This window comes from Cervus elaphus, chromosome 11 (genome assembly GCF_910594005.1).
Source record: "Cervus elaphus chromosome 11, mCerEla1.1, whole genome shotgun sequence".
Taxonomy (NCBI): Eukaryota; Metazoa; Chordata; class Mammalia; order Artiodactyla; family Cervidae; genus Cervus; species Cervus elaphus.
The window spans coordinates 88,100,679-88,121,636 of NC_057825.1; the positions used below are offsets into that span (position 1 = coordinate 88,100,679).

Sequence of the window (20,958 nt, forward strand, 5' to 3'; positions counted from 1 at the left end):
AACATAGAGTTACCAATTCCACTCTGAAGAATCCAAGAGAAATGAAAATATGTGTCCATACAAAAACATGCACAGCAATGTTCATTGCATATTTTATAATCCCAAAGTGGAAACAACCCAAGTGCCCATCACTACTAAGTGGATAAACAAAATGTTATATATCTACAAAACAGAGTATTATTCAGCCATAAAAAGAAATGAAGTATTAGAACAGACTATAACATGGATGAACCTTGAAAATATCATACTAAGTGAAAGAAGCCAGTCACAAAAGACCATATATAGTATGATTACATTTATATGAAATGTCCAAAATGGGCAAATCCATAGTGACGAAAAGTGGATTAATGGTTGCCAATGTTGGGGGGTGGGGTGAGAATGACTGCTAATGCTGTGGAGTTCAGTTTTGGGGGTGATGAAGATGTCCTGGAATTAGATAGTGGTGTACAACTTTGTGGCTATACTAAAACCCATTATGTTGTTGCTGTTTAGTTGCCCAGTCATGTCTCTTGAGACCCAAATCCCATGGATTGGGATTTTTCAGGCAATAATACTGGAGTGGGTTGCCATTTCCTTTTTCCAGGGGATCTTCCCAACCCAGGAATTGAACCCGAGTCTCCTGCCCGCATCTCCTACATTGTAGGTGGATTCTTTACTGCTGAGCCCCTGGGGAAGCTCCAAACCCACTATAGTTACACTTTTAAAGGTTGAATTTTATGGTATGTATATTATGTATCAAAAAGACCCTAAAAGTATATCCTAAGCAACTGTATTTATACAGTACTTGTAAAAACTGTATTTTAAAAAATACAAAAGAATGACAAACTCTTAATCAGAACAGTAGTTTCTGTGGGTCAGCGGGGACAGATGTGCACAACAGCAGGATGCCACATAATAGATCCAAGTTTTTATCCATGTTCTAATTCTCAGGTTAAGTGATAGATTCATGAGTGAACAGGTGAAATTTGTGATCTATCCAATTCTGAATAAACAATAAACACAACCTGTCAACATTTCCTGACAATCTTACTGTGCCTCTGTATGCAGCTCTCTACATAAGCAATTTTAAACTTTATTCTCCTTAATCCACGTCTTTCTCTATTTCACAATGAATGTGATTTTCCCCTCTCTCTACTTTTCTTATTAAATTATAGTAGGTCTCTCCCCTTTTAAGGTCAGTCTCTCTGCTCCAGCCTTGATTGAGATCCCTTCCCTGCCCTCATCCCTGTTCAAGATCATTTCACCAATTATGCCCGTCTTCACTCCTTCCTATCAGTTTTTAAAGGTGCTCAAATCTCTCTCATTTTATATAGAACTCTTCCTGACTCCTATCTTCCTCCTATGACTATCATCCTTTCCCTCCTTCCCTTCAAGGCAAAAATTTATGAAGCCTCAACACATCTCCACTCTCTGACCATCCTCTGCTTCCTACTTATTGCAGCTGACTCTACACATGTGCATATGACTTAATGGCTATTTCCCCAAAGCGTCTGAGTTACCTATGTAAAAGTTGATGCTGAGCATTCGCTCCTTTTCAAAATGTTCTCTTGACTTCCATGCTACCTTGGTTACTTCTCAGTCTCCTTTACCATGGCAGTTTCTCCACAGAGACGTTAAATGCTCCCAGTTTTTCTTAGAACCTGGTCCTAGGCTCTCCGCTCCCCGCTCTTCTTCCTTAAAGATTACACTTCATCTTAAAGCTTTAATTGCCATGTTTCAATTTTGACTTCCCAAATTTTGTTTCTTCCTGATCAGCAATCTGGGACTGTTGAATAGGAATCATTGTGAGCTCAGGGATCTACTGCACCTGTTCTCACTTACTTTTTTAGATGCCATAGTTTGATTTAGATGTTTGAGGCTGAACTCACAATCTAGCATGTTCTCAAAAAGACAGTCATCACATCTGAACTCCATTATCCAATTTTTTTTCTCAAAAAAAGAACCACCACAGACCATACTTATGTTCTAGCTCAGCGGTAAGTTCTGGACCAAATCCTGCTGCCACATGGATCCTCAGAATTTTCCAAGTGTTCTGCTTTGCTTTCTACTTGTAATTAAAAAAAAAAAATAGCATCTTATTTTTACTGTGTTGGACACAGTAACTTTTTGGGATCTCTGAAAAAAACTAAATTTATGAAGTGTGTTTTTCCTGTCCCCTATGTTGCCTCATTTCTTGGGAGCTTTTTGTTCGGCTTTTTGTCTGTCTTTAGTTCCTTGTTGGAGGCTGTTCTCAACTGTCTGGTATTCCTGAACTGTTCTCTTCACATTTTAGAGTGAGGCACACGTCGGTAGGAAGCTCCCTGCACCTGAGGGAGGGGCTTAGGTTCACAGCGGGTGGTCAGGAAAGAAAAATAGCTTTTCCTGTGTAGGGCCTTTCCTTGGAGGCAGTTCAATTTTCCCTTAGAAGGATCCTTGTCTTTCTCCTGGAGTATATAAGCCCAGTTGCCACTGCTCTGCAAAGTGGGGCTGGGAGGCCTTTGTGTGTTCCCAGGGCACCCGGACCTACCACAGCACCTATCTTCCATCTGGTTACTTCACCATGTATGTTTTCACACCATGTGTAAGCCCAGGGAGACAGAGACCATATGTCCTTTTATGTCATCCCCAGCACCCAGCACAACCCAGGGTACATGGTAGGCACTCAAAAATGTTTGTTGAATGAACAAATGGTAAGAGCTCTGTCACACTAGAGCTTGGTTTAGGTTGTAGGAACCCTTCAAGGATCAGAATCCTTCTACCCAGAGAATCTGAGATTCTGCCTGGAATTAGGATCAAGCCACTTGCATTCTCCACAACCCACATACAGTCTACAGAGCTAAATGTCACTGATTCCTTTTCTCTCAGCAGTCTGCTCCTCATGACGACAAAAACACCAGATTCAATGAACAAAATGCGTGCCCTTGTGGATTACATTACTTATTCTTGGTTTGTGTGCTTGTGCACATTCTGGTAATTATCCAAAAATCTAACTGATACCATTCTTTAAGCCTGGCAGGCAGCCTGTATAAATAGCTTACCCTTAGAGGGTGGGATGGGCTTGAAATTCTTCTTCATTTAAGTTCATTTCAGGTGGTGCAATCTGTTCTGGTAATTGAGAAGGAGAAATGAAATGGCTTTTTGCAGGCGAAGGAGCTTTATATACAGACATGCTAACTGGCAACCAGTATTTTGACTGGGCACATACTTTGCTGGGAAGAACCTGGGAAAGAGGCACAGGCAGAAAGGACTTGAGAATGAGGTATAAGAAGAGAAGAGAAAAAGCTACCTATGAGGAAGAAAGAAGGGCTCATTATGGGAAAGAGGAAGAAAGGAGAAAGTGAGGCCCCATGTATGAGAGAGGCTGGGCACAGGCTAAGCAGGTAAAGGAGACCCAGCCACACCTTGGCTTACAGAGCACAGAGCTATATTCCCCTCTCCTGTAACACTCAGGAGTGCGCAGTCCAGGCAGGTGAAGTGGCTTTGCTCTGTGCAGTCTTTCAGACCCAGAAACCTACATGTTCTTCATTCCTCCTTTTCTTAGGGTGTTTAACCTTTGACTTCATGGTAATGGCTAGGATATTTACCTTTCCATTGTAGGAGTTTTTTTTTTTTTAAATAATTTTAAACATTTATTTATTTATAGTTGCGCTGGGTCTTTGTTGCTACACAGGCTTTTCTCCAATTGCAGAGAGTGGGGGCTACTCTCTAGTTGCAGTAAGCATTCTTCTTGCACTGGCTTCTCTTGTTGCGGAGCACAGACTACAGGGTGTGTGGACTCAGTATTTGTAGCTGGCAGGCTCTTGAGCACAGGCTCAACAGTGGCGGCGTATGGGCTTAGTTGCTCCGAGGCATGTGGGATCTGCCTGGACCAGGGATTGAAACCCTGTCTCCTGCATTGGCATGCGGATTCTGACCCACTGAGCCACCAGGGCAGCCCTGTTCAGTTCAGTCGCTCAGTCGTGTCCAACCCTTTGCAACCCCATGGACTGCAGCACGCCAGGTCTCCCTGTCCATCACCAACTCCCGGAGTTTACTCATGTCCATTGAGTCAGTGATGCCATCCAACCATCTCATCCTCTGTCATCCCCTTCTCTCGCCTTCCATCTTTCCCAGCATCAGGGTCTTTTCAAATGAGTCAGTTCTTCCCATCAAGTGGCCAAAGTATTGGAGTTTCAGCTTCAGCATCAGTCCTTCCAATGAATACTCAGGACTGATCACCTTTAGGATGGACTGGTTGGATTGCTTGCAGTCCAAGGAACTCTCAAGAAAAGCATCAGCTCTTCAGTGCTCAGCTTTCTTTATAGTCCAACTCTCACATCCATACGTGACTACTGGAAAAACCATAGCTTTGACTAGACAGACCTTTGTTGGCAAAGTAATGTCTCTGCTTTTTAATATGCTGTCTAGGTTTGTCATAACTTTTATTCCAAGGAGCAAGCGTCTTTTAATTTCATGATTGCAGTCACCATCTGCAGTGATTTTGGAGCCCCCCAAAATAGTCTCTGTTTCCATTGTTTCCCCATCTATTTGCCATGAACTGATGGGACCAGATGCCATGATCCGTTTTCTGAATGTTGAGGTTTAAGCCAACTTTTTCAGTCTCCTCTTTCACTTTCATCAAGAGGCTCTTTAGTTCTTCTTTGCTTTCTGTCATAAGGATGGTACCCTAAGGGCAGTCCCTGGAGGAGGTACTTTAGAGTGCCCTATTCTGTAAGGAAATTCCTCAAGTTTGCTGCTGCTGCTAAGTCGCTTCAGTTGTGTCTGACTCTGTGTGACCCCGCAGACGGCAGCCCACCAGGCTCCCCGTCCCTGGGATTCTCCAGGCAAGAACACTGGAGTGGTTTGCCACTTCCTTCTCCAATACATGAAAGTGAAAAGTGAAAGTGAAGTCGCTCAGTTGTGTCCGACTCTTAGCAACCCCATTGACTGCAGCCTACTAGGCTGCTCCGTCCATGAGATTTTTGAGGCAAGAGTACTGGAGTGGGTAGCCATTGCCTTCTCCACCTGAAGAGTTTAAAGAAGGTTAAAAATAACAACCCCAAAACTCTTTATCTTGAGATACTGAAGGAGTTTACTTACTCAAGTTTACACTTTGGAACATTTCATACCCAAAGAAACAATCATTTGGTAGCATATGCTTCTCCAGAAGAGGAAATGACCTAATGTTGCCAAAGTCTGACTCCAGTTTTGAAAATAGGTACTGAATATTTCAATTGTATCTCCCACATCTCAATTTTTACAATCTTCCATTTCTTGGAAAAGTCAGGAAAACAGAAAAAGTATATAATTCATTTATATTGGTTTGCTATAATTGGTATTTATCAGATTCCCTTATACTTTAGGAAAAATATAATTTGTAAATATAATGAACCAGGTTTATAATCACTTTTCTAACTACACAGAGAATTCTAATTTCTTTCTTAAGCAAAGCCCTGGTCCAAACATAGCCATTTCTCTAAAATTTAAAACAAAAATTTTTCTTCCAGTTAATGAATTTATTTCTGTTTTTATTCAGGTGTATTTTTTGAAAAGAATCCTCTGGAAAACTTCCAGCAGTTGGATTTGGCGGGAAATTGTGTGAGCAGCGATGGATGGCTTGCCTTCATGAGTGGATTTGAGAATCTTAAGCAACTGGTGTTTTTTGACTTGAGTACGAAAGGACTCTTACCTGATGCATCATTAGTCAGGAAACTTAGCCACGTGTTATCCAAACTAACTTTTCTGCAAGAGGTTCAGCTTGTTGGGTGGCAACTTGATGACTATGATGTCAGTGTTCTTAAAGGTGCTTTTAAACTAGTAGTTGCTTAAATAAAGGGTACCCTAAGCCTCTGAATGCTCTGGGGACTCCATTACTTTCAGCCTGGTGATTTAAAAATCTTTGCTCAAAAGAACTGCCCCAGGTGCCCTGCAGACTTATAAGTAAGAAATGTATGCTTATTGTTATAACTGAGATGTTTGAATTGTTTCTCAAATTGCATGATTGCAATAAAGGCCTGGCTAATGAAAAAACGAAACAAAAAACTTTGCTCATATACTTCAAGAATCTGAAAGTAAACAGCAATCCACTATATATCTAAATATTATCCTTCTCAACAGTGTCTGACTAACTCACACCCCTTCTAAACGTTTTCTTCTTTTACTGATATCAGGACGATGTGGGGCATCATCTTCTTAGCTGGCCTCGTCCATGGAAATCAACTTTCTTAATTTCATCACTCAAATAAAAAGGAGACAGAAAAGAGGAGGATGCCAGGAAAATGAGGCCAAAGAAGAGGAGGAAGTGGAAGGGAGTTTAAATTGATGACAGGTATAAATGGGTGAATTTAACTCTAGTGACCATTATATACACTACTGTGGGCAAGAATCCCTTAGAAGACATGGAGTAACCATCACAGTCAAGAGTCTGAAATGCAGTACTTGAATGCAATCTCAAAAATGACAGAATGATCTCTGTTCGTTCCCAAGGCAAACCATTCAATATTACAGTAATCCAAGTCTATGCCCCGACCAGTAATGCTGAAGCTGAAGGTGAACGGTTCTATGAAGACTTACAAGACATTCTAGAACTAATACCCAAGAAAGATGTCCTTTCCATTATAGGGGACTGGAATGCAAAAGTAGGAAGTCAAGAAACAGCTGGAGTAACAGGCAAATTTTGTCTTGGAGTACATGAAGCAGGGCAAAGGCTAATAGAGTTTTGTGAAGAGAATGCACTGGTCATAGCAAATACCCTCTTCCAACAACACAAGAGAAGACTCTACACATGGACATCACCAGTCTATACCAAAATCAGATTGATTATATTCTTTGCAGCCAAAGATGGAGAAGCTCTATAGAGTCAGCAAAAACAAGACCAGGAGCTGACTGTGGCTCAAATCATGAATTCCTTACTGCCAAATTCAGACTTAAATTGAAAAAAGTGGGGAAAACCACTAGACCATTCAGGTATGACCTAAATCAAATCCCTTACGATTATACAGGGGGAGTGACAACTAGATTCAAGGGATTAGATCTGATAGGCAGAGTGCCTGAAGAACTATGGATGGAGGTTGGTGACACTGTACAGGAGGCAGTGATCAAGACCAAGAAAAAGAAATGCAAAAAGGCAAAATAGTTGTCTGAGGAGGCCTTACAAATAGCTGAGAAAAGAAAAGCTAAAGGCAAAGAATAGGAAAGATATACTTACTTGAATGGAGAGTTCCAAAGAATAGCCAGGAGAGATAAGCAAGCCGTCCTCAGTGAGCAATGCAAAGAAACAGAGGAAAATAATAGAATGGGAAAGACTAGAGATCTCTTCAAGAAAATCAGAGATAACATAGGAACATTTCATGCAAAGATGGGATCAATAAAGGACAGAAATGGTATGGACCTAACAGAAGCAGAAGATAGTAAAAAGAGGTGGCAAGAATACACAGAAGAACTATACAAAAAAGATCTTCATGACCCAGATAATCACGATGGTGTGATCACTTATCTAGAGCCAGACATTCTGGAATGCAAAGTCAAGTGGGCCTTAGGAAGCATCACTACAAACAAAGCTAGTGGAGGTGATGGAATTCCAGTTGAGCTATTTCAAATCCTAAGATGATGCTGGGAAAGTGCTGCACTCAATATGCCAGCAAATTTGGAAAACTCAGCATGGCCACAGGACTGGAAATAGTCAGTTTAAAGGCCATGCCAAAGAATGCTCAAACTACTGCACAACTGTACTCATCTCACACGCTAGCAAAGTGATGCTCAAAATTCTCCAAGCCAGGCTTCAACAGTATGTGAACTGTGAACTTCCAGATGTTTGAGTTGGATTTAGAAAAGGCAGAGGAAGCAGAGATCAAATTGCCAACATCCAATGGATCATCAAAAAAGTGAGAGTTCCAGAAAAACATCTACTTCTGCATTACTGGCTATGCCAAAGTCTTTGACTGTGTGGGTCACAACAAACTGTGGAAAATTCGTAAGAGATGGGAATACCAGACCACCTGACCTGCCTCCTGAGAAATCTGTATGCAGGTCAAGAAGCAATAGTTTGAACAACTAGACATGGAACATCAGACTGGTTCCAAATCAGGAAATGTACTGGTTTCAGTACGTCAAGGCTGTACATTGTCACCCTGATTATATAACTTATATGCAGAGTATATCATGAGAAATGTTGGACTGTATGAAGCACAAGCTGGAATCAAGAGTGCCAGGAGAAATATCAATAACCTCAGATACGCAGATGACACCACACTTATGGCAGAAAGCAAAGAACTAAAGAGCCTCCTGATGAAAGTGAAAAAGTTTGCTTAAAACTCAACATGCAGAAAACTAAGATCATGGCATCAGGTCTCATCACTTCATGGCAAACAGATGGGGAAACAATGGAAACAGTGAGAGACTTTATTTTTGGGGGGTACAAAATCACTACAGATGGTGACTGCAGTCATGAAATTAAAAGACGCTTGCTCCTTGGAAGAAATGTTATGACCAACCTAGACAGCATATTAAAAATCAGAGATACTATTTTGCCAACAATGGTCCATCTAGTCAAAGCTATGGTTTTTCCAATAGTCATGAATGAATGTGAGCTGGACTACAGAGAAAGCTGAGCACTGAAGAATTGATGCTTTTGAACTGTGGAGTTGGAGAAGACTGTTGAGAGTCCCTTGGACTGCAAGGAGGTCCAACTAGTCTCTCCTAAAGGAAATCAGTCCTGAATATTCATTGGAAGGACTGATGCTGAAGTTGAAACTCCACTACTTTGGCCACTTGATGTGAAGAACTGACTCATTTGAAAAGACCCTGAAGATGAGAAAGAATGAAGGCAGGAGAAGACAGAGGATGAGATGGTTGGAAGGCATCACCGACTCAATGGACATGAGTTTGAGTAAACTCCGGGAGTTGGTGATGGAGAGGGAGATCTGGCATGCTGCAGTCTATGGGGTTGCAAAGAGTCAGACTTGACTGAGTGAATGAACTGAACTGATAAATGGTTCTGGTGTCTGGTCACTTCTATCAGCTACTTGAAGGGGACTCCTGTTCATCCTTATATTCCCTTCAGTCTCAAGAATAGCAGGTCACCAAAATTTATATACTCTATATGCACATTTACTTTGTACAGTGCATGGCATGTACTATACTCCTGACAAGCATTTGCTAAATATGATACAAAGTTACCAATAAATAGCTATTGAAAGAAACAGGCCAAAATTATTTAAAAGTAGAGAGAAAAGTCCATGTATGTTCTTTATTCAAATAGTTTAATTCAAACAATGTGGAATGTAAAAGTATTTTCTTGTATAAAAAGCAGATCAGGCTCCCCACCCCCCAAATCAGCAATCTTTAGTTAAGCAAAAAATTGGCAGTTTATGAGTAGCTCAATCAGATGCTTGAATGAGTAGTTAAACCAGTTGCTGATACATGTATGCAATTCCATCTGTGACTTCAGAGATTAAATAAGAAAAAATGGATCCCATTCTTTTGTACCCCATGAAAGGTAAGAGTACCTTGTCCTAATCTTTTCCCCAACACCTCCAAAAATAATCCTTCCTCACAAAGAAAGAAGTCTAAGAAAAATCTGTTTAAGCTAAACAGATTTAACTCGAGGCAACTCTGAAATACACAAAAACCAAATCTCAGCCTGTAGTTTACCCTCTGTTCTCATGGCACCTCAAATTAATGGCTTGGGTGTTGGCGTAGGTAACACTTGGCCTGTATGTTGAGGTAGTCACTAAAAAGAAATTCTGGGTACAATATTCTATTTCACAAATGGATATATTTTCTGCAGATTTAGTAATACAGTTTTAGAGCTGACAGTTTAAAGATCAACTACTTCATCCCCACCCTAACTTTACAGATGAGAAACCTCAGAGGAGTTAAATGACTTACCCATGGTTATAAAACTACTCACACAATGGCAGCATCAGGACTGGAATCCAAATCTCTTGCCTTCCAGCTCAGTGTTTTCCCCCATTATAATACAGTAATTTCTCAAACAAGATTAATCACACTCGATGGAACTTGCTCTTAATCACAAACCATGGGTCAAGTTTTTAACTCAAACTTCCTTCTTGGTCTAGCTTCATGTAACTCTGTGGCAAGGTTTACCAGTCAGGCTACTAAATCTAGGCTTATGCTGGCCAAGTTTCTTATTTTCATATCCAGAACCTGGCCAAAGGTTGGCAAATAAGACTTCTTTATATAATAATGCCTAGAGCAATGTCACCTGCAGCAGTTGGCATTATCAAATTTCAGTAAGTAGAGCCAACCCTTTGAGAACCCATATGCAACCTCTCAAGTAGTGCAGTCGCGTATCAAAGCACCTTTGGAAGGACAACAGAACAGATGTAACCTCTGAATGAGTGTTGAGGAAACAGGCATTTAACCTTGCACAGAACTGTGTTTAGTACCCGGGCACTTTAAAAATCCCATGGAGACGGAGAAGACATGCACAGCATGGTAGCACATACCTCTTAATCATCATTCAGTACAAGGCAGTTCTTCAGATTTCACGCATGACCCAAATTCACATTTAGCTGAGATCAATGGAGAAAAAATCACCCTGTAATAGTAGACCAATAATAGGTATAGTAATAGTTGGAGGACAAAACACAAATGTCAAGGAACAGGTTGCCTTATCCCATTTACGTTTCACTTTCCCCAGCAGTCAAGGTGGTGTGGGCTCTATTTCTTCAGCAGGTCAAATGCCTGAACAGGGCTGCAAATGTCAAAGACAATGATCAACTCCTCATCAAGCAAAAGTTACTTGGGACATGGTTACTTATTATCACAGCATGACTACAATTCTACTTGACAGAGATGGCTTCTTAGGTGTTTATTACTTCACTATAAAGAAACAGGAATTTGGGAGGGTTGCTTATATTTAAAAGAGGATGAGTTGATTGAAGAAAGTTGAAAACTTAAAAAAAAAACAGCCAAAACACTTCTCTAGATAGTTGCTGATGGCTGGAAATGTCACAAATCTCCAGAAGTACTGGATTCTAGAAAAGCTGAATCCACTCTCAAAATCCATTTTAAAAACCTAAGTATAAAATGCATGCTAAAACGAGAAAAAAAAAATCATAGGTAATTTGTGACTGTTGCTTGTTATACTTTTTATAAGTAATACTGGCCATGTTGCAAAGTCCTTAACATTTGCATTTGGAAAATAATTTAAAAATAAAATAATCTACATGATTCTCACACATCATTATAAAAAATGTTAACAATTCACTATTTTCAATAAAGCAGAACAAAATAAGTTAGAAACTGCCTACTGCAGATCTAACCAATACTACATTCTATAACCTAAGGTGCACTAGGTTTTGGCAAAATTATATAATTTAAATTCAAATTGTTCATGCAACTCTGAAAAAAGGATCAAAAGTACTATGTATGGAATTCCACATATTTTGGTAATATATGTGATACTTTGTTAATAAAATGAAAAATTGAAGTCAACCAATAAAAAGGTGACAAAAAGGATAAAAATCTACCATTATGTCAGTATTTAATTAAACGTAAAACTGAAAACTGGGATTCCTTCACTGCATATCACTTAAGGATAAGATGTTTATTTAACCAAAACAAGACATTGTGAGAATGATGGGTCACTTACAAATGTATTGAAATTTTTAATGAGAAAAACTATTAAAAAACTGATAATTAAAAATTTTTAACTGTGCCAGACAGTAAAATATGTTTCAAAATTTCTGATAAAAATGTTTGCTTTTACTTTGCATACTGCAGGAGGCCCTCAAAGAAAAATGTAGCAATTAAGTTTGGAAAATCTATAAAAGAGACTTTTACTTTTAGAATAAACATTTTTTTCCTTTCCTAAAATGTGTACTCAAGAAGCATGTTTATAAATTTCACTGAAGAAAGCATTGTATTTTTAATAATGTGACAAATCTACTCCATCAAGTGGTTCTCTTATAAAGGCAATGTTATATCACACTGCAGTCAACTACAAAACCAAAGATAGCAAAATTCAAATTTAGAGAACACGCTTTTAAAGGAAGCCTATTTAAAGTCTGTAACATTTAAAAGGTTTTCACTGCCCCAAATATGTTTTACAAAAATATAGTTTCATTGGTTTCATGAAATGTGAACAAGCCTACTACTCTCTAACATTTAGAGTAAATGATTGAACAGTCGATGCAAAGTGGATTACTAAATAAACTGAAACTCAAGGAGTCAGTATTTCTCATAAAAATAAATTAAATTACAGTACATCATGGTCTTGGTTGTCCAATTCTATTGTTAGTTCCATATCTACTTGGGATATTTGTAAAACCAGTCCTGAATCCTTGGGTTGCTCCAATGCCTGGAACTCCAAGTCCTTGATTAAGTACGCTGCTATAAGGTGTGTGTCCATGATTAAGACCTAAACCATAAGGTCTTGTTTGCGTATTTAGAAGAATAACCGGGCTCACATTTTTTCCAGGGGTGTTAAATGAAAATTCTGGAGGTGGACTACTAGGTTTAGCTGGAGTTGATGTGACAGGGTTTGAATCATCAGTACTCTTCAGAGGCGGCATTGGGATTACGTGATGATCTGAAAAGTTTAGGACATTGGCTGCAACAGGCCCAGACAGTAAGGCAGGCCTGATCCAATCATCCTTGAAAATCTGAACAGTCAGAGTAGATACAAGCGTGTACAGCCTATTGGTCACATGAGCAAGAACCATTTGTTCATTGGCATCTCGTCGAATTCTCACGTGAACTGATCCAGCCTAAAAGGGACAAAATCATAAGAAAAAGACTGCTTAGAATTATACTACTGAAAATTCCATTAGAAACAAACATTTTATTGATATTCCTTGAAAACTACTTTAGTAGTAATTGTTGATGCAAAGAGTTAATAACGTAATTTATGACTCTAAATAAAATATAAATTAAAATATTAAAAAAAGAAAGAAATCCATATAGGAGGAAGGCAGGTACATAGCAATAGAAGGCAGAACACAAATGAAGTATATGGAAAAATGCACTGAAAGGGCAGAGAAGATAGCTATTAATTCCAGTTGAGGAAGACTTCAAAAGAAGATGGCATCTGATCTAGGTCTGGTGATTAAATGAAATCTCAAAAGGTAGAGACAGGCATTCTAAGCTGGGGCAATAGCAGTTGAAAACATGGCATGTTTGGGCAAGAATAAGCAACATTACTATATAAAAGAAGTACAGTATTTAAGGGGGCAGAAAAGGAATGAAAGAGAAAAGACAGGAAGCAAAGGGGAGGAAAGGAGGAAGCAAATAAGCAAAGGAAGAACGTAAAGAAGAAAGAAAGTTTAGGTAATAAAGTTAAAAAGAAAGGCTAGCTGTGGGGTTCTAAAAATCATGAATAAGGAGTTTTAGTTGCAGCAATCCAACAGAAGTAAGATTATCAGAGTTCAGAAAAATTACAGTTATGGATAACTGCTAATTATTTAGGAATTTACTAAAACAGTCTAGGTTAACAATGGAGAGGCCAAGATATAGTAGGACTACAGAGGGACAAATGATTTCATGATATTCCAGGGTTTAGAAGTGGGAGACTTCGATTTTCAACTGGATATAATAATGAATGAGGGAGATGAACTTATCAAAAGACAATCTCAAGGTTTCTAGCCTAGGTTACCAGGAGGATAAAGAGCCCAGGCAGTAGAATGATGGTCAGAAGTATGTTTCCTAACTTGATAAATGGTCATTACACATTTTGCTTTCAAAAGATAATAAAATAGTAGGTACAATAATGATCCTATTTTGATTAAAACAAACAAAACAAAAATATCAAGAATGGTATCATATGATCATCTCAATAGAAGCAGAAAAAGCATTTGACAAAATTCAACATCCATTCATGATAAAAACTCTCGACAGAGTTGGCATAGAGGGAACAGACATCAGCACAGTGAGGGCCATTCGTGACAAACAGGAGGGCTTTCCCGGCGGGTCAGCGGTAAAGAATCCACCTGCTAGCGCAGGGCAGAGGAGATGTCGGTTCAGTCCCTGGGCCCGCAAGATCCCCTGAAGAAGGAAATGGCCACCCACTCCAAAATTCTTGCCTGGGAAATTCCATGAACAGAAGAGCCTGGTGAGCTCTAGTTCTCAGGGTTGTAAAGAGTCTGACATGACTGAGTGACTGAGTATGCACACATGCATGAACACACAACTAACATACTCAATGATGAAAAGCTAAAAGCTTTTCCTCTAAGATCAGGAACAAGATGAGGATGTCCACTCTTGCCACTTATATTTAACATAGTACTGTAAGTTCTAGCCACAGCAGTCAGAGGAGAGTAAGAATAAGAGGCATCCAAAATGGAAGAGAAGTAAAAGATAAGAGAAGACATGATAATATATATAGAAAATCCTAAAGAGTACACAAAAAACTATTAGAACTAATAAATGAATTCAAAGTTTCATGATACAAAACTAATATATAGAAATCTGCTGCATTTCTATACACTAAAATGAACTATCAAAAAGAAAAATCAAGAAAATTGTATTTACAATGGAATCTAAAAGAGCAAAATATCTAGGAATTAATTTAACCAAGAAGGTAAAAGACACGTACTCTGAAACTACAAGACTGATGAAAGAAACTAAACATGATACTAATGAATGGAAAGATAGTTTGTGTTCACGGACTGGATGAATTAATATTGCTAAAATGTCCACACTACGCAAAGCACATTCAGCCATGACATTTTTCACAGAACTAGAAGAAATAATCCCATATTTTATGTGGAACCACAAAAGACCCCAAATAGCCAAAGCAATCTTGAGAAAGAAGAACAAAGGTATTATGCCCCCTGCCTTCAAACTGTTAAGTAGCTAGAATAGGAAAAAGGAGTCCAAAATAGCAGTGGCCAAAAAACAAAGAAAGGAAAAAAGCCCACAGAAATAGAACAAAGGAAGGTCCAAGGACAGGAGTAAGAACCTCAGGCGAAACAAACAGCCCTCCCAGCTAGCCCAATTTACATAGGGCAGGCTCAGCAGGAAGAGAAAAAAACATAAAAACAGGAGCCAGAATTGAGCCCCTTTCTTCTTTTGGGTCAGCCCACCCTCACACCTCAAGGATGTGTTTTCCTTTGCTTGCCAAATAAAACTGAGCTGTAGCCAAGCTGTAACACTGGTCCGCCATTTAAACTGAGCTATAACTGAGCTGAAATACAGGTATGCTGCTTCAAATTTTTGCTGTGGCGAGACAGAACCGAGGAAATTATATACTCCTCCAACATATCTGGCTCCATGACTTGGATTTAACTCGGCTGAAACAATCTTGGCTAGGCCCCCGCAAGGCAGAGGCCAAGCACAGCAGAAGCCCAACTTGGCGAAAGCTCACGTGATGGAAGCTGAACAGGAAGAAAACCCAGCACAGTGGCAGTGACAACAAGCCTAGCGTGCTGGAAACCAGGACAGCAAAAGTAAGCTCGGCAGAAAGATCACGCAACTCAGTCTCAGATTTCAGAAGACCTCCGGTTAAGGTAGGAGGTCTTTGCTCTGATGGCTGGAAGGACATATGGCTAACAAAATCTAAATTCCTTTACAATCTCTAATTTCTTGTTTCCCAGAACACCATGAATGGCAGTGGGTGCAACTGAGGGACTCTGGCAGGGGCTAGTCCCCAGTGTGTCCCAAAGGCTCTACTATCTGCTGCACCTTAGTAGCTGTTGCCTAAGCAGGTGGGGGTTCTTCTGTCCTTAATCTTTTTTGTGCCAAGGATCAGGCCAATAAAAACTGTGAACGGAGGTCAGGTATTTACCAGATTTTCCAGCAGGTTATGAAGGGGATTCCTCGGCATGTTTTCCCCACTGCTTTTTTCTCCCGTCCTTCAGCTCCTCTCTCCATCTATGCCACTGCTTACAAAGTATTGGGCAGTTCATCATCTTTCCATTTCTGAAAGTTGTGTTTGAAACTGTTTACCTAAGACTGGGACTCAAACTCACACGGCAAGGACTCTGTGCTATGCTTAGTCACTCAGTCATATCCGACTGGGACTTCAGTTCAGTCGCTCAGTCGTGTCCGACTCTTTGCGACCCCATGAATCACAGCACGCCAGGCCCCCCTGTCCATCACCAACTTCTGGAGCTGCCCATCGAATTGGTGATGCCATCCAGCCATCTCATCCTCTGTCCTCCCCTTCTCCTCCTGCCCCCAATCCCTCCCAGCATCAGGGTCTTTTCCAATGAGTCAACTCTTGGCATGAGGTGGCCAAAGTACTGGAGTTTCAGCTTCAGCATCAGTCCTTCCAATGAACACCCAGGACTGGGACTTAAGTTCAGCCAAAACCCAGGGTGCCTGGTTTCAGGACCTAATGAAGCTCAGGCTCTTGATGTCTCATTGCAAAAAATTCAGAGAAAGACACAGCAATAGGTAAGAGGTAGAGTTGTTCGGATTAGAGAGATGCACCGTCCAGAGTGTGTGATTTCTTATGCTGAAGAGGGAGGATCATTCCAACAATTGGAGAACCATCCACTCCTTGGTCTCTTGATAGTGCCTTGGAACTGTCCTGGTGCCTCTGGGTATGTCATTAAGCTTGCAGATTGAGAATCAAGGTTTAGTTAAATTTGACTTGTCTTGGACCTATTTAATTTTAATCGGTTTATGTTATGCCCTTGGGCTACCTCATTCTTTCACAGTTGTACCCTGCCCCCTTCAATCCTCTTTCTTGCTCTTTTCCTGAGCCCTGTCTGCGCCCACTATGTTGTTTCTACTACCTTCTGGAGAGACAACCAGAAAATAGCCGGCCCTCGGGAGGGAAATACTATATAATATCTAATCCCTGTAGATAGTTAGGCCTTCATCTTCCATGTTTCCTACAAAATGTGCAACAGCAGCATCTCTCAGTGAACCTGCTATGGCAGGTGACAGGCACACAATGCCAGCTAGAAGTCCCTCTGTTGGTGGTATCCCTTCAAGGGCAACTGGGCTTCCAAGGATAGTGTCTGCCACTTTGGGAGTTAGCCCTGCAGGCCATTTGGGCCCAAATCCTTACCACCCTTGTCCTAAAGTTACAAACATAACCCCAGATCAAATCTACACTCCACTTTTATGTAACATCTAGTCTATTGCCTCTTATCAATTTGTTCTTAAACCACTTACTAACTCCTACAGCCAGGACTCTGCCCCTTTGTAGATAACATAGCTCCACCCCACTTATTATTAAAATACTCTTAATGCCCCTAACAGGTCAAGATAATTCACTCCTTTGTCATTACTTCTTTAATTACCTAAAGTAAGTCTATGACAATGAATGTTTACCATTGGAAACACCCTAAACAGCTCATATGGAGGACTGAGGGAAGAAATCAGGGACTTACATTCCCTCAGAGCAATAAGAGGATAAGGCTGATGGCTGTTTCATCAGGTTCCCAGTTTCAGGGCACAGGCTTGGATTGCTTTACATCATGATATCTATTCCTATCTGTGGTGGATAAACCAGCAATGAGTTAAGATTACAACCCCTTAATCCTACCTAGCACTGGTCACGCTGGAGACCTTGGGGATGCCCAAGCCCAGCTAGGTGTCCCAGGAGGTTGACCTACCTCGACCTGCCTACTAGGGATTTGGTCCTTGGGAGGTTATCACACCTCAACCTGCTTGGGGATCCACCAGTTCAGGGGTCCCAGGAGGTCGACACGTCTTGACCTGCCCAGGGACCAAATTCTCAGGAGGCCAACCTGCCTTGACCTGCCCAGGAATTCAATCTCCTGGAGTCTGTCACAATTCAGCCTGCAGGGGATCTGCACCCTGACCTGGGGACACCCAGTTCTCAGGTTGCAACAATACTGAGTAGGACAGGCTTCAGAAAGACTGACCCCTAAGGAAGTCCACCCATAAAAATAGAAGGAGGCCTATTAGTTTTTTGGGTTTTTTTTTCTTTTCCTCTCTGTCATCACTGTCTTTAAGATGGAAAATAACCAATCCACTTCCCAACAGATGCCCCTGAGATGCATTCTTGATAAATGGAAGCTGTTCGAATCCTCAAACTCTAAGGAGAAGTCACTTAAAATTCTTTTGTGCCACTGAGTGGCCACGGTATCATCTGGGGGATAAGGAACACTGGCCTGAGGATGGGAGTTTAAATTACAATGCCATCCTGCAGCTAGACTTACTCTGCAAAAGATAAGGGAAACAGACAGAGATCCCCTATGCCCAAATTTCCTTCTGATTAAGAGATATGAAGGAACTCTGTGTTAAGTATGGGATTGTTGTATGGCCTAAAAGTGAGCCTACCAGGCAAATGGTGTTAGGCACAGACAACCAAAAGAAGGAAGCCCCCTGTGAAGGCTCACCTCCCAAGGCTCCCAAGTTGCCTGGTGCTTCTTCCTTCTATCCAAATGTGCCCCCATATCCGGGAGCAACCCCTCCACAAAAGCCAACTAGAGTATGTCCCTTAGTTGAAACTGAAGAATTCAGGCCAGTCCAGGTTCATAAGCCCTTCTCTCTCTCAGATCAAACAAGACCTGGGAAGCTATACTGATGACCCAGTAAATATATAGATATATTGGAATGTGATACATTCCAACACATTACCTTGGCCTTTGACTTGACGTGGAAGGACATCATGGTCATATTTAGTCAAACTTTATCTGACCCTAAGTATGCTAGGGTCTTAAAGGAAGCCCAAAGGTATGCTACAGGGCTTCACATGTCAAGCGATAAATACACAGTGGGGGAAACTGTGGTTCCCTCTTCAGATCCTAATTGGAATTATAATGACCCTGAGCACAACTGGGAAAGGGATCATTTTCTGATCTGTGTAAACACAGGACTAAAAGCAGCCCAGCCAAAAGTAATCAGCTATGCCCAGGGGTCAGCAATAACTCAGGAGCCCAACAGGAACCCTACTTACCAATCTGGACTTAGACTCTTACGAGGGACAGGTGATTTTAAAGGACAAATTCCTGTCCCAGTGTGCATCAGACATCAGGATAAAGTTACAACAGCTACAGCAGGAGGACCCTGCTGCCTCTTTAGATGAGATGGTCCAGACTCCAGCCACCAGACTCTAGCCCCCAATACATTTTATAACAGAGAACAACAGGAGAGGGAGGCCAAGGCCCAGGAAAGGGAGAAAAGGAAAGAGACAAGGCATGCCCAGATGCTGGCTGCCCTCCAGGGAAGTCCTATGGCAAACCCCAAATCCTTAAAGGACAAGGCACAAGGCAAATGCCTAATCTGTAGACAGGCAGGACACTGGGCCAAAGAGTGTCCAAATCTTGACAAGTCTCCTAAAATGGCTTGCTACAAATGCCATCAATCGGTACATTGCGTGGCACACTGCCCTTGAAATCCAAGAGCCTCAAGGTCAAGTGCCAGGCTTTCCCTCATGGTAGTTCAACAGGACTGAAGCAGCCCACTCCAGCCAGCCCGCCTGTCACAGATAACCATCACGGGGCTGGAGCCAAGGGTGCAACTCGATGTGGCAGATAGGTCCGAGAATTTCTTGGTTGGCACAGGGGCTACCTACTCTGTCCTGACCTCCTACTCTGGAGCCTTCTCCTCCCAAACCTGTACCATTTTGGGTGCTACAGGAAAAACAATTACAAAAAGATTCACTCGAGCACTTCTTTGTTGCTGGGATAGACAAACACTTTCCCACCAGTTTCTGGTGGTCCCTGAGTGTCCTAACCCCTTATTGGGAAGAGATATACTCACTAAACTGGGGACCACCTTTGTGATGGGAAGCTTTTCAGCCCCCGAGCCCTACAGCTTCTGGTTACTACTGAGGAACCCATTACACCCTCTCCAATAGGGAGAGACCAAAAACCATGGGAGGACAAAATTAACCACCAGGTGTGGGACCAGGGGACTCCTGGATGAGCCCACCAAGCTGAACTGGTCATCACTGTCCTCCCAGATCCCACTCGGTTTCCAAACCAGAAACAACACCATCTCAGAAGAGAAGCTCAGGATGGACTACAGCCTCTAATAAATAAATTCCTTGCCTGTGGGCTATCAGTCCCCACCAATTCACCATGTAACATCCCAATCCTCCCTGTAAAGAAAAAGGATGGGACCTGGCAAACAGTTCAAGATCTCCAGATCATAAATGAAGCTATAGCCCCCCTCCATCCCACAGTACCCAATCCCAATGTAATCTTGGGAGAAATCCCACCCAGTGCCAAGTGGTTTACAGTCTTGGATCTCAAGGATGAATTCTTTTGCACACCACTGCCTAAAGAATCCCAGTATCTTTTTACCTTCGAGTGGGAACCTCCAGGAGAAAAATACCAACAGATGACTTGGGACAGTATTACCTAAGGGGTTCAGAGACAGCCCCTACCTGTTTGGGCAGGCTCTTTGCTGGGATCTCCTAGATCTGGACCTGGGACTTAATGAGAAAATACTACAATATATAGATGACCTACTAATCTGCTCTCCAGATGAGGAAAATGCCCAACAACATGCAATTCAGGTCCTAAACTTTTTGGCAGAGAGGGGATATAAAGTCTCCTGTGCTAAGGCACAGATGATTGAGACAAAGGTCACTTACCTGGGAGTTCAGATTACACATGGGTCCAGCAGGCTGTCCTCTGATCGAGTACAAGGAATCCTCCAGCTGCCCTCCCCCACAACTCGAAAACAACTGTAAGCTTTCCTGGGGCTAACTGGGTATTGTAGAATCTGAATACCAAACTATGGTTTAATTGCCCAGCCCTTATATGAAAGCTTGAAGGAACAGGATGATTCAATCCCATTGATATGGGAAACTCCTCAAAAGAAGGCAGAGACTACACTAAAACAAGCCTTAACTCAAGCACCCACCTTGAGGTTGCCAGAGCTAGAAAAAGCATTCCAACTTTATGTCCACAAAAAAGAAGGAAGAGCCTTGGAGTGTTAACTGAAAGGTTGGGACCTGAGCCCCAGCCTGTAGCTTGCTTATTCAAGAGGCTTGAACCAACTGCCCGAGGCTGGCCTCCCTGCCTTCGAAATCTTGCAGCTATTGCAGTCCTGACAGAAGATGCTTTAAAACTCTCTTCTGGGGGAAAACTATTTTTACCAGCCACC

At 41.4% G+C, this 20,958-nt stretch overlaps 2 protein-coding genes across 5 annotated transcripts in view; one reads left to right on the forward strand and one right to left on the reverse strand.

Annotated features, from left to right (window-relative positions):
- The window catches only part of NLRC4 (NLR family CARD domain containing 4), a 44,965-nt gene extending 39,159 nt beyond the window's left edge, over window positions 1-5,806 (forward strand). For both annotated transcript variants that reach the window (XM_043918296.1, XM_043918297.1), the window contains one exon: window positions 5,495-5,806. In XM_043918296.1, coding sequence (XP_043774231.1) covers window positions 5,495-5,787 — 293 coding nt within the window. In that variant the 3' untranslated portion in view covers window positions 5,788-5,806. The remainder of the gene's footprint in view (window positions 1-5,494) is intronic.
- Window positions 5,807-9,179: 3,373 nt separating this feature from the next.
- Window positions 9,180-20,958, reverse strand: part of SLC30A6 (solute carrier family 30 member 6) — a 45,198-nt gene continuing 33,419 nt past the window's right edge. For all 3 annotated transcript variants that reach the window (XM_043918301.1, XM_043918302.1, XM_043918303.1), the window contains one exon: window positions 9,180-12,692. In XM_043918301.1, the coding sequence (XP_043774236.1) occupies window positions 12,192-12,692 (501 nt within the window). In that variant the 3' untranslated portion in view covers window positions 9,180-12,191. The remainder of the gene's footprint in view (window positions 12,693-20,958) is intronic.